The sequence below is a fragment of the Falco punctatus genome, assembly GCF_963210335.1.
Source record: "Falco punctatus genome assembly, chromosome: 4".
NCBI classification, from domain to species: Eukaryota; Metazoa; Chordata; class Aves; order Falconiformes; family Falconidae; genus Falco; species Falco punctatus.
In genome coordinates, this window is record NC_137583.1 from 57,982,738 (window position 1) to 57,997,353 (window position 14,616).

A 14,616-nucleotide genomic window follows, 5' to 3' on the forward strand; every position below is an offset into this window, starting at 1 on the left:
GAGACACACAGTGAAAAACTGAGTGTTCTTGCACTTGTTGCACCTCAATCCCAAATTTCTATGACATTTTCTAGGAGGAACATTTTTATGGATAACTGCATATATGCAATTAAGCAGAAACAACTATAATTTTACTGAATTATCATTGGAGATTGGCAAAAAGTTGTTCTCAGATGATCTGAAACACTCCTCCAGACACTGCAGACTACAATTTAGCAATACTCCAACTTGTGCAAGTCTGGTCTTCTTGCAAGTAAAGTTTTTCCCCCCTTGGTCCTAGTAAGACTATGATAAAACAGCTGACCACCAATTGCAATAAATCAGTAATAAAGTTAGCAAAATGTTGATAAACACCTACTTGTTGAAGTAGGCTTCTTTCCATACACAATAAACTATATGTCCCCAGTCTACTACAGGGATGAACTATCCCCATTTGATACACGTGGAGTCAAGATTCCCCCCATTGCACTGTAGGTTCCGCTTCTGGAGCAAGCATTTAATTACACCCGAGTGCTGCAGTCTGTCACAGAACCCAAGTATATTTGTGGATCAGGTCTTAAGTTGAAAAAGATGTCCTTTTATACATGTCCTACTGCCTCATCTTTATTGCAATACTTCTTTTGCTGCACCTTTGACTGAAAACAATTATACTATTTTGTTGTCTTAATATTCTTTGCAACCAGCTCCCATTCAAAATACATTCCTTATGACTTAACTGAATGACTTATTCTTGACTTAATGGCAATTCCACTGAGGATACAGCATATCATTACTTTGAGGTAATCACTACAGTTCCCTTCACCAGTTTGCTTTGATAGGGCATAAGCAATCCTGTTCCACAAACTGAAAGCAAGAGTCAGAACTTCACTCTGGTTCAGCCACTGAGTAGTGCTCAAGTTGTTAAGTGATCAGACTAAAGCCTCTCTCAAGTTACATTTGGTAAATAAGGTATAACGGCAGTTTAAAAACTCTTTCTTTCAAATTCCATCAAGAAGAAGAAGAGAGTCATTTATATTTTAAGAAACACAACATAGTAGTATAGCAGAACAAAACATGCGTATTGTGTTTCCTTTAGTTAAGGAAAGTTACTCACATTGAAACGTACCATAAGTTCTCAGCAATCATAGTAACTGAAAACAAACTGAAAGGCTCTGTACAGTTTTGGATTTTCATGAAACAAACATGACTTGCAAGCTAGATTGAAGGGTCATCATGTTGCCTTTTTTGCATGTTTTGGGGCAATTAATTTTGATCCCTGTCTAGTTCATTTACCAGAACAGTTACATTGATAAATGAAAAAAAGTTTAACTAAAAATTCTCCTCTCTGGATAATTAAAAAAAGTCCTCACTTGCAATTAAAAAAAAAAAATTCCATACCTCTGATTGTATTAAGAGACAGTCCTTCATTATTGTACTCCAGTTTACAACATAAATTGTTTCTTATTATATAATGGAATCTTAAATTCAGTGTTGAGATGCAGTTAGTTAAGCAGACTGAAAAGCAAAATCCTACCTTGCATCTGGGGAGATGTTCACTAAAGGTTTAAATGTCTCTTGTAAATAAAGCTCTGCACATAGAAAATTGATAGAGCATTACCACTTTATATAAAAGCATTAGCTTTTTTATGAAAGCATTTTATGAATTCATACAAAATTAAGTAGAAAAAAGACAGCGATATATACAGTTACTTTAGATATTCTACCACTTAAGCACATTCCTCTATATTGACATTAAAAAGACAAGTTTTACAAGTTAGACTACACTGATTACCACCAGGGGTCACTGCAACAGCAGCAAACTCTTTACCAGTTCCTTTTCTGTGAGTATTGCTACATGAAGTATTTATTATTCCATGGCATCTAGTCTATTTTTCACATAAAGCTTCCTCCCTGCGTTCAGCACTTCTGTTCACACTCAGCATGTTGTATGAATTTCTAGTCGCATCATGCAGTTCACCCGGGCACAGCTTGCGGCTCGTCATCCATCAGTTCCCTCGGTACATAGGGTCATCTATTCATTCTGCATCCTGGCTCAGACGTATTTCCATTCCACATCTACTCATCGACTCTACAACCATACACGCTGCCTTAATGCAGTTTCTTTTTCTTTCTTAAAGAACAAGATGGCACTAATCATGAACAAGTGGCAAGCTAGTACATAGTCCATGTACTGTTTCAAATAGAGAAATAAGCAGCAGGACCTATCTGACGGACAAGCTTTTACTATTTCTGCTTTCATTAAAAAGTAAGCAGAGAGATAATCTAAGTCTATGATTAAATAAAAATCCACTGTACTGAAAAACATTAGAACATCAAATTATCAGCCAATTAGTAAAAATTCTTACCCCTCCAGGTTTCTATCTTGTGCTCCTCCAATTCATAAATCTGAACCTACAATGGGTAGATTGAAAGTTTAGCTTGAAGGTTTAACTTTAAATCCAACATCATCAGCAATACTATAAATTTCTGAATAATTTCCTTACATTTAATTGCAGGCAACCTAACAAAGTAAGAACAGTCCAGAATAACATTTTTTTGGCAGTTACAAGGGTGCAATCCTGCTCAATGCAGAGTACCATACTGGACCTGTCATTTCAGGGGACAGGAAAGATCTTTCAACCTGCCCAGCTTTGTAGTCTAGATCTCTTCTGTAATTCATCTCACCGTAAAACAATCACATCAGAATAAACCCTCCGATGATTCCTCACACATCCAAACCAGTAAAAAGCTTAGTCCGATCATGTGACTTCTTAATGCTAACAGAGATGAATTTTACTGTTACTTGATTACAAACAAGCAAAAGCATGTGGTTTAGTGCTCAGTTCAATTAGAAGAACCATCACTGTATTCCCCCTACCCCAAGTTTAATCTTTTACTGACGTTACATTCTCCAAATGTTTTCAGACACTGCATCTAAGCCATGCACGCTCCCAGCATTTCTCCTGTGCTAGCCATGTTGCCCATCTGTCCAGTGTTCAGCTGGTCCCAGGAACCAAACAGGCAAAAATAAGTTACAAAAACATCGTTAGTTTTCTGCTGGTTTAGCTTCCTTACGTGGCTCACAAAAAGGACAAGCAAATGATACTGCTCAAAGGATGCAGCAAGTCTGTACCTTTTGACGGCAGCTTACCACCAGATCAGATCAGATCAGCGATACCAAACTGTCCTCAAAAGTCCAGTCTTTGAAGTTTAAACCAAACCCCAAAAAAGATACTGTCAGATCACCAACTTCCTGCTGTTCAGCAGCTACTTCACAAAGTTCTTTGTCAAAAGAATGTATAACCTCCCTACAGTAGCTCCTTCCATCTTGCTCATGTTTTCTAAATATGTTTCAGATGTGAAAGCTACCTTTCTCTAAAGGTATTGACCTGCACGCCAGCCACTTGCAATACTGATTGCATTTGCTGCAGCCAAGGGCAGAGGTGCCTGTCATCCCTTATGTGGCTCTTCTCCAGCAGGTACCTCTGCTGAAGCTGAAGAGTTTATAAACGAGGAGTAGAAGTCTCCACAAAGTCTACTACATTTACGTTTGAGCTAAAGAAGACTACACTTGGATTACTCTCTGGAATTATTAACTCATCCTTTGAAGAGTATAAGGGAATCTTGAATTGATATAAGGGACTACTCAAATACACCATTTTTGGCTGACATGAAAGATACATATAAGTTAGATAATCTTTTAGGGCACTTGACAAAAAAAGGCAGTTAAGGCAGTGGAATGCAGTTCAGAAGAATTACTGAAGTGACAAGAAGAAGAGGAGACCGCTTTAGATACTGATGAGATGAGGCTAAACCTAGTTTTTGGACCACCCTATAGGGAGACACTACCTGGATGTTCCTCATGAATCATTTAAAGGTATTACCTAGTACACGAACAGCAACATGCTTCACACGGTATTTGTTGTGATGCATTCAGAAAGAATCACTAAAATACTTAAGAATTGTATTTTCAGCATAATTTTACCTATTAAGAGTAGAGCATTCCCTGACGGATTTTTTTTTTTTTAAAATAGAAGACTGCATCAATCACTTAAGTCAAATGTTGTCACTTCTCAGCTATTCCTCCTTACTGCTGCCATTTTAAGCACAACCTATGGAATAGGATGTTAGGCAATGTAAACACAAGTGACAACAGTCAGACCGTAGGTAAAGTTACATGAAAAACTTGGTAGTACTGAGGTTGAGGGTCATTATAGTATGGAAATCATTTTAAGGAAGTTACCAGTGTGCAACCACTTTTCATTTGCTTCCACCCCACCCCTTGCAAATCCCCAGGGAAAAAAAAATTAAAATAAATAATTCAACAAGAAGAAAGGATAGTGCATAACACTACTGGCATCTGACAAGAATTTCACTATCATTTTTAAAACTTAATGTGAGCTTTGAGAAGCCTAACATCAGACTTCTGCTTCATCCAACTTTTCTTGTTCTGTTTAGCTAGTAAAACACAGTACATATGCTTTAATTGGTAGAGGGGGAATTGTGATTTGACAGGAACAAGAAAGGGATGTAAATGTTTGTATGAACATGCAAGCTAAAGAATTTCAGCAACTGACTGCCAATGGGAATTTTAAATTATAGTTAATTGAAGTCAACAGATCTCCAACTGATTGTGCAACTCAGCCATGTAACTAAAATATATGCATACATGTAACTAGTTTAACTTGTTTATTCTACACCATCACTCCAAGAACAGAGTAACCTTTTAGTGCATCCAAGTCTGTGTAGGCTAGCATTCTGCTTAACTTCACATACTGCTTTCAGAATAGCTCTATCATTGTTATGAGACAAAGATAACTATATAAACATGTGAACCACACATAGCTACATACTTGGTTTTTAAATATAACAAACTTTCTCATGTAAATTAAAGACATCCTCCCCAAATGCTTCTTGGATGATATTCGCCATTTATATAGGGCTTTGATTACTACTGAAACATGTGCTTTCAAACAACCTGAACACAAATAAATACAATGATGAATAATCAAGTATTTCCCTTCATACTTTTTATATCATATCTAGTTGTTAGCAAGTACATTAAGCCTTCATCACACACTCATTATTCCTTAGTTGCAACACTAAGTAAGTCTCGTATCTAAAATGAAGGCTATCATTATGGTAAGCGCCACACAAAGTGCAATAAATAGTAGAACTCATTAAGGAAATTCCTCATGTTTATGCATGTATAACTGAAGCAGACAGATTATGTTACCTGCCCAAGCTCATAGGATCTTCATGGCTGAAGCTGGGAACTGAACCCAAGTATCCAGGCCATTCTATTGCCTTGCTCACAAAGTCATCTTTTCTTTCAAAGCCCCCGCCACAGTGAATATACCCGTGACTTATCTAAGCTTCCAACTTAAATAACAACAACAATCATCATCAATCTTTCAGTTTGATATTTCAGTCTCTGTACTCTATGGCCAATGATAAAAATATATATAGCTTAAAATCATACTTACCATTGGAGACTTGTAGTATCTATGCAGTATGTTAATGAAATCTGTAATTGTTAACATTCCTGTAACAAGTGATATATATAACATAAGTTCTTCAGATATATGCTTAACATAGAACTTCCAGTTATTTTCTCTATTTATAGTCACACTATATAACATCATAACCATTAAATCCACGTAACATACTATTTGTATTGGACTAATCAACAGTGTAATTCCAAAACTGTGTATATTCACTTTCATTCTGACACAATACTTCAAAATAAACACACACGTCTGAATTAATATTCAAAATTGTAACTTATGTGCTTCTCCTCTTTAAATCTGACTCAAAGAAAACCATGAATCCAGACTGCATCCACCCCCAAAAGCATGGAAAGAGGGGGTTTAAAACATCTTTAAAGGCTGGAGATCTATGCTTGCCTTTCATTTTCTTACTGAATAAGACACAATCCCATTATGTATTTGCCAAGTCAGGTATATTCTCAGCCTCAAAAGGAATGAACAGTATAATCCATTACTCATTAAAGAACTTCATTCAATTATTTCCATGGTAATCCTCAATGTCTGTATTGAAATGTGACTTTTTTTTAAAAAAAACGAGATAACACATCCATAGCATATAGATTTTATCCACCAACACCAAACTAAATATAAAATTGATGATGAGTTTAGTTACCTGGAAACATGAATTTTTTTGAGCTTTCAAGTTCTAAATTTGAGGAGACGCAATTGCTCCACTGTTTAATACTCTTACATCTAAACTAAAACAACTAAGAATTGGGGAAAGGAAAAATTAATCTGGAGGTCAGCTTTAGTCATAGAGCTTAGTTACAGACAGAAAATGAAATATAAAAAAAGACACACAGCATTCCTATGATGCATTGAATGAACCTGCTGCTCATCCCCCCTTGGATTTAAAAGTATTTCAACAAATGCTTATAAAGTATCTAGTATTAATTTCCAAGAATCCTCAGTCTACATACCAGCTCACAAGAAGTACATATAACAGTATTTCTAACTGCCACTATGACCTTGTTTTCTAACTGCAACTGAGATGTTGCGGCAATTAATTACATGACTTTTTAAAAAGCAATACATTCATCTAATGTTGTTCCTCCCAATATGGGATGTATCTGTAGCATTCAACATCAGTTCTGGTATTTAAAGATTTCTCAATGCGACTTACTGACAATGTACAGAGAAAGACATGCTTGGTATCACATGTATATTAGGATACTGTAACATTAAATTCTTCTTTTTATAGTTCCTATTTTCAAATTTCCTGTTTGTGACCCTTATGTTCATTCTTAGATACGCAGTGAAATGCAAAGCGACCAAATTTCAGAACATCAGGACCTAAAAGAATCATCATGATTCTCGAAGCACTATTTTCATAGTTTCAAAACAGAGTTTCAAAAACAAAGCACATAGTTTCAAAACTGCAAGCTGGCAACATTTCACTCTTCACAAGTGGCAACATTTCACTCTTCACAAGAGGGATAAACAAACCCTCTTTGCCTGTGTATCTCTAGGATGTGAGATCCTGAATAATGTTAGAACTACTTACCTACAAAACTCTGTTTTTTACTTTCCCACAGTGGAGCTGCTCTCACACCGTTTGCCACCAAAGCAAAAAAGGCTTTTTTCACCTGTGAAAAGAATGAACAACTAAACAAATCTTTGGTCTTCATTTAGCATACCAGACACAGAAGGGTTTACCCAGTTACTAAGAAAAAATGCAGTATAAACAGGTAGCTGGTATTCAAAACAGAATAAACCCCACACACACCAAACAAAAAAACCCTTAAGTCTTTTACTTCTAAAGTGGTTAAAAAGCTTAGAAAAAAGCTTAGCAAAAATACATCTGGTTTTGTTTTATTATGTGAACATTTTCTGCGAAAGCCTCTCATGAAGAAGCGAGGTAATACAACTGAAAAGCTATGCTCGCTAACGTCCAATTTTATCCTGTTTGATATTATCCACAGAAGGTATACCCCCAAATCATGACATTGAATAAACCTGTAACGAAAATAATTATCACAATTGTCCAGTTTACAGATATAGCTTAATATTTGAAGACTGTGCTATATTCTAGTTAATGTTCACTATAGCAACAGTTCTCTTAAAAAAAAAAAAAGACTGAAACAGTAGTAGTCTTATTTCCTCTCCAGCTCTTAAGACTCACGATTTATACAAATTAAAAGGGATTGTTTAATTACTTTAGATACAACTGGAAGTTAGAAGGACTAGCTAGCCTATTTTGCTGCTTAAGAAATGTAACCAAATCCTTTCATTTTTTAAATGAATTAATCCTCCCTTATTTCTGAATCAGAGGTTATAAGGTTATAGTGTCATTCTCAAAAGAAAAGAAGAACTTTCCGGTAAACACTAGTTCTCCAAAGCATGAAGCAGCCAGGCTCCAGTACACCTCAAAATCCTGATCTCGTCGTGATATGCTTGAGCATGTTTATCATTCCTGTCCTGCCCTGCCCACATCTCTAAATAGCATTCGCTTGAAAAACACAATACAGAAGCGATAGTTTTTGTCCAGGTCTTGACCTGGCACAAAACCGGACATAGCCAATCTGTATCTTCACATCCATAAAATTGGTCCTTGGTCCAAATAACACAGAAGTAGCAATTGCTTGACGATTGCAATCTGAACAGACCATGATTACACAGGGGTATCTTAAGAGTCTACTTTAAATTATGTCCCATGGGGCTCCTCTCCACAACATACTATTCAGGAATAAAAGGCTTTCACAGTCAGTGGAATCAGCATCCAAAAAGTAGGGGCAAACAAAAATGTAGCCAGAACCCCCCCCACACAAACCAGTAAGTCTGCCCTTGTCAGCTGCAACCTTCTTGGAAAAGTTTGCAAAGCCCTGCATAGGGCAGCCAGTGTTACATGATATTTGACAAAACCGCCATTTACACTCTACTTAGTGTTACAAAGTAGCAGTTTAAATATCTAAAAGTTAGTAGGAGTTCTACTCTACACCAGAACACATCACCTCTGTCTATGCTTCAGTAGTTTACAGTGGATGTTTCAAATACATGGCATTATCCTACTGTAGATTAACTCCAAACTTTAAGATTAGACTTCTGAAAGCAATCCGTATTTCTTGCTTCCTCTGTGCAGCACAACTGCTTTCTCACTGACCATGAGAAGCACATCTACCCTCCCGACCTCAGCAGATGACAGTTCCCAAAGCTGCCTCCTGACTTTTATGGATGCTTCTGTCATATTACCAGTGAACAAAAATAACGATCTAACAACCCCCACCCCCTAAACTGCATTAAAACTGAAGAAGTTGTATGGGGGGAAAAAAAATACCTGGGACCACAGATACGATCGTAAAATACACATCACAGTATTTATCTAGAAAACGGTTGAACAGAAAAGTCCCAGAGGTATTTAGCCACCTCACTGCCACAAGGAGGAGTCAGGTAAAACAAATATTACCAAATCCACCACAGGAGCATGCTAACTCATAGGGAAGGCTGAAACCACAAGGAAACCCTCCAGGCAGAGACATGAAGTGCTCCCACATAACAGCATCACACTTACAATTAATGCAGCAAAAGCTAACAACAGCGAGCTATTTAGGGAGCAGACAGGAGACAGAAGTGAGTTCACACAGACTAACACCACCTTGGGGCAAAAAGTAGTTCTAACCATTCTTCATCAAAAAATAGGACAGTACAGTCAAACTGCCTGAAGCTGAGAGCCTTCAGCTTTGATATCTTTCCATAATAATAGCTATCACATGAGTCAATGGTCACTGTCAACTTACATACCAAGTCTTCCACAACAGTAAGATGTTCAAGCTATATCAGAACAAGATATTAACAGCTCATCTGTTAAAGCCAGAGGGAAAACAGCTTTCTTCCAGAGAGTAAATCATCCAACGAAACTCAAGCAAGTTTACAAACTCTGTAACTGATAACCCGGAAAAGAAGCATGCCCACAGCAGAAAAGACATGGAGAATCAGCTACAGGACTTCAGGCAACCTCCAAATTCTTGCTGTTGCTGTGTCTTGAGAAAGAAGTAGCAGCAAAGACCACCGCCTAGCACAATGTTCAGATGGGCAAGATGGTAAAACCGAGGTATGTCAGGTTCAGAAATGATACTTCAAGAGAGACAATTCCAAAGATATACTAAAGAAGCTCAACTTGTAGACAATCCAGAAGGAAAAGCAAGTTTCCTCAAAGGACCAGTTCTTGCCCTGCTTCCACTGATTTATTTGCAAGTTACTTGCCTCCAAGAATCTCAAGAATCTTCAGTTAGATGCCATATTGTCCAGCTTTAAAAGACAGATTTTGGAAAAACTGAGGGCTGCTGAACAGAAGAAGCTACTGAGATAGCTCAGACTTAAATCCTTCATAAAAAGAGTTCAGCTTGGGTATTAGGATATTAAACATTTGATACAATAAATCACTGAAATTTCGTAAATACTTAAATCTCATCCATCTGGGCTGTCCTCCCAGACCACACCTTAAGTTACATTCCTGTTGTTTTCTTCAGTTTTACAGTAGAAAGCATGATACAGTTACCTTTTAAATAAAACAACAATGCCACCAGTTGTTAATGCTAATATTTGTCTCTTATTTATGTAAGGTAATTTCAAAGCAAAAAACCAACTACGTTCTTATTTGCTAAAACCGCTTGCAAGCACAAACATACATTCATCTGCTCATACTTCCCTTTAGTTTCTGTGGCTTACCAGTTTCAGTTGCCCAAAGTACTGCTTGATGGCCGGCCAAAGCACTGGGGTGTGGAGCTGGGCTTCTGCCCAGCACATTTAGATGTTTCATCAGTGTTCATGCAGAGAACACCCACAAGGACCTTCCTTTCAGATTACATAGTTTGTAGCCTTTGAAGATCTCTACCATGTCTCATTTTTGGGCTTCCACCAGCACTATTACTTCTCAGCCCCACCAGCATTGCTCTTTCTCTCAACTTGAGTGTCGGCCTGGCCTGATCTTCACAAAACCATTCTCTGTCAGCCAGATCCTGTAGATTGTTGCTGTTCAACACCATATGCAAACATTCTTTAAACAAAGCACTTGTGTTCTTATTAACCACGCAGTGGTGCTAACAAACACAACAAACCATTAAAAATGGGATTTATCTGCCCAAATTTAGAGGTTGTTCTGATACATATGCTTACCTTCCAGATTTACTGCACCTCTTCACAGCCAACCAGGGGAAACGGGCATTTCTGTGGCATGACTCACCAGCCATAGACAGGGATTAAGTTGTATCCCATAGATGCCATGGCCTCCCCTCACTACTATAAGAAGTCTAGACATTTAGAATTAGATGAGGAATACCACTTCATGTGACTACTTGTCTTCTCCAACATTCTGCCCCTTAAGCAGAAAGGCCATACTAAAGCAAAGGAACACAGTAGCTGAAATCCTATAGGTATCATAGATCATGTCAACAACAGCTGCTATCACACTACAGCGAGCAAAACAGAAACAAGGTTTTCTTACTACAGGAACTCATTACACCTACTGTGAATATGCTGAATAAAAGAACAGACTAATTTAGGTTAGTCAGGACTTCCAGAGGTCATCACTTCTGTAGACCATTCAAATGTTTCCACTGTAAGTCTTAAAGAGGACATAGCCTCTTCCAATATAACAGTCATTACCAAGAAAGGGAGAGTTAGACCCATACATAGGAAGTCCTGCTTTTCAGGTAGTAGAATGTTTGGAAAACCTTGTCTCTTATGGTCATTGAGGTCCAAAATTGCTTGATTACTGGGCAGTGACACCAGTAATGGTGGTAGCAGACAGAAGATTTTACCAGACTACAGAAAAAGGTTTTCCTCACTGACAATACTGAAAGGGACAGTCCTCATTATGCAATACCAGACCAGTAATCTTACAATTCCTTGCAGAAATGCTCTCTGATGTAAACATCTGTGAATGAGGGAAGCATCTGAAAGGAAAACTGAGGATGAGCTTGTTGCCAAAAATTCATTACGTGCACACCCCCCTCCTTTTATTTTGTTTTACCTAACACTATGTTATGGAAACTTTAACTACATACATAAGTGACCAGTGGGTTTCAAACTTGTCTTCCAGGACTGCCCCATAAGGTAAGAAGGATGACTGCTATTGTTGCAATCACTTGTTTCATTTGGCTTGCGAAAAGGTTCTTGTCCTTGACAAGGTGCTGAGAGAGAAGAGCCGTGTCAGTTCCTAGCGCTAAACGGTCAGTGCTGAGTCAAGTAGATAATGCTGCTGTGCTGATACAGGACTTGGCACTATTGCCTCAATGCCAAACTTAACTTGGAAAAGCTGGAAGGCAACAGAAGAAACATAATTCTGGAACACCTTCAGATGTGCCAGTACCAAGCAAGAGGACGATACAAAGGACTAGTAGCATGGACAGTGTTAGAAGGTCTACCAGAACTTCTATGCTATGGTTGTCATCCAAGGGCAAGATGATAAATGTATACCTCTCTTGCCTCATCTTTCACTGTACTAACCAACACCAGGGCGTTAGCTTTACTTGCCTGAAAAGACGCTAATTTAACCCCAAGTAATGTCTATTTTATCAGATCAGAATAGAAAGGAAGAAGGTCCTTTCATCTTTTGGCACAGAGCTCCAACAGAAGCAGTATCAGACCCAGGTGATACTTAGCACTTCCATCATCTCTGATTCCTGATAGATGGATGCTCAAAGGTGACCTCGAACATTCATCTTCATTTTCACTGGATAAGTTGACAAATTCCCAATGTTGTCTCATTATGATTTTTAAGGGCTACAAAATATAGAGGAACACATGCCTCAAAACCGCCAGTCATGCGGACTACAGTACCAAAACCAAATCTTTTAGGCAATCACTGAGAAACAGTAACCCTTCCTAGCATAACAAAATACAAAGTTTGATACGTAGTTGAAGGAAGTGTGTAAGAGGAAGGCATTCAGTCTTAGCAAATTGGTAAGAACAGCTGAAGTACCACCACAGAAGGTCAAACTCATATACCCACATACTCGCATGTTCCAGGTATGAAATTGCAAGGCACCGAGTGGCTTCTCAAGGGGTCCCTGGTAAAGCGGAAAAAGTTTCCCATTTTCAAAGGGTAACAGCATATACATCTTCACAATTTGAGCAAATATGACAAAGTCACTCTAGAATAGTCTCTGTTCTCACCGCTAGAGTAAAAAGGCACAAAAGTTACCCCAAGACTTCTCTCTTAGAGGCTAAACACTTGCATTTCAATAGTTCTTACAAAGTAAGACTACCAAGAGTAGCACAACCAGTCTTTGTTGTGCCAGACAAACCATCAGCCCTCTGCTGTGACCTTTGTATTGCATAAAAACTGGGCAGCCCACACTTTACTCCCTTGGTCTAAACGTGTTTATGAGCTGATGACTCTCAAATGCTTTTGATGTGAAAATGTAAGGAATGAGGCAACAGTTACTAGCCCAATATAAACAAGACCATATTTCTATAAGCAGCATGGCAAGCTCTCTGGCTGCCCAAATCCTGGCAGATCTCCAAGAGACAGAAAAAAAAACGGAGGAGTCACAACTACAGTGTATGAGGGAGAGGTAAGCCTGATGATCTAGCTGCAATAAGACAGGTTTATAACATGCCTGCTCTGCTACTCCCTTACATCAGTAGGATTTCAGGTAGTGCTTCTTCTGCATCAGAGGCTGTAAGGCAGATCTCATACAAGGAATTAATCACTGGTTTTGTGTACTTGTCTGACAACTTCAGCCAGCAAAGAGGCAAAACAACGTAACTAACTACTTGAGTGATACTAACACAGTGTCAAAGAGGGTACAAGCCCACCCTCAGGTCCATCAAGTTATAGTATTTTCTTATCTGAAAAATACTCTTCAACAATGACTGGAAGTGCTCACACTGTTTTTTTGCCCCTTATTCACGCTCAGCTTCTACTGAAAGGCTTCACATCCCAGGTAATGCAATACAGTCCACGGGAGGAGGCTAACCACTCAATTTTCACCTGAACAGTGGCTTGCGATACAGTATTTGGGAACATAGAAAAAACCACAATACTAAGTCAAAAATACAACTTTGCCACAGAAAGCTCTTTGGCCAACCCTCCTCTTCTACACTGTCAGCATCACCTTCAAAGATTTATTTCTATGGCCTGGAAAATCTGGTGAACTAAATTGGAATCAAGGAATCCAGCATTCATCCCCAGATCTCATGATCACCACCTTGATAATAAGAAAGCAGTACAAGCTAAATATTTTCCAAATACGTCATGCACTTTTGCTTTGAAGCAATTCACACCCAGATGGCAATGACAATTAAACACCTTCAAATGAGAAAGTAATTTTTCCAAAATGCAAAATCTAAATTTCAGGGAGGTGGACCAATTTTCCAGAGAATCTCCACATCAGCTTTCTAAGCAGTCAAGAGGAAACTAAAAAAACCCGTTTCTCCTAACTCGCAATCTAGGGATGATACCTACTATCAGAAAACAGTTCAAGTTTTCACAGGAATTGCCTTTTTTTTTTTTTTTTTTTTTTTTTTTTTTTTTTAAGGGGATCATTAATTGTTCTGTCTTTATGTTTCCCAAACAGTGGCCATCAAAATATCAGGAAGGATATTAAACATTAGCTTGTGATTCCATTTCCTCTTCTTCAAATAAAGCTGTAATGTCCAATTCAGATATCTTTTTAAGTTACAGAAAACTGCAGTCCTGTAAAGGAGCTATGCTGAAAAGTTAAAAACCTCTTTTGTAGTACATACATATAAGTTCAGTGTTTCCATAGATTGGCTTGTCTGGAGGGACTAAACCGGTATGCAAGACTAAACCAACCACTTCAACATGATGACTGCTGCATTCAAATTTAATTTTCCAATTATTTTTTTCTTTGGTCTATGAATTTGGTAGAAGCATTTCCTCCTTGAAGGACTATGCCTTTGAAAAAAAAAAAAAAAAGGCTACTTAAGAACTGAACAATAAAAACTTTTGCCTAGGGCAAGGACCAAGCAGGTCTAAAAGAGAAGAATTTCCTCCTTTACCTTATCACATCCTCAAGTAGAGTAAAATTGGACAAACCTGTTATTAACTGAAAAGACACCTTCACTTTAACATCTGAAAAATCCCAGCCAATTATCAACCACAAGTAGCTCCTCTAGCTTACAT

At 38.0% G+C, this 14,616-nt stretch overlaps 1 protein-coding gene across 4 annotated transcripts in view; it reads right to left on the bottom strand.

Moving 5' to 3' along the window:
• The window catches only part of PRKAG2 (protein kinase AMP-activated non-catalytic subunit gamma 2), a 223,498-nt gene that overhangs the window by 10,472 nt on the left and 198,410 nt on the right, over nt 1-14,616 (bottom strand). For all 4 annotated transcript variants that reach the window (XM_080386946.1, XM_080386947.1, XM_080386948.1 and 1 more), the window contains 4 exons: nt 7,033-7,114; nt 5,466-5,524; nt 2,346-2,391; nt 1,514-1,568 (listed from right to left, as the gene is read on the bottom strand). In XM_080386946.1, the coding sequence (XP_080243072.1) occupies nt 1,514-1,568; nt 2,346-2,391; nt 5,466-5,524; nt 7,033-7,114 (242 nt within the window). The remainder of the gene's footprint in view (nt 1-1,513; nt 1,569-2,345; nt 2,392-5,465; nt 5,525-7,032; nt 7,115-14,616) is intronic.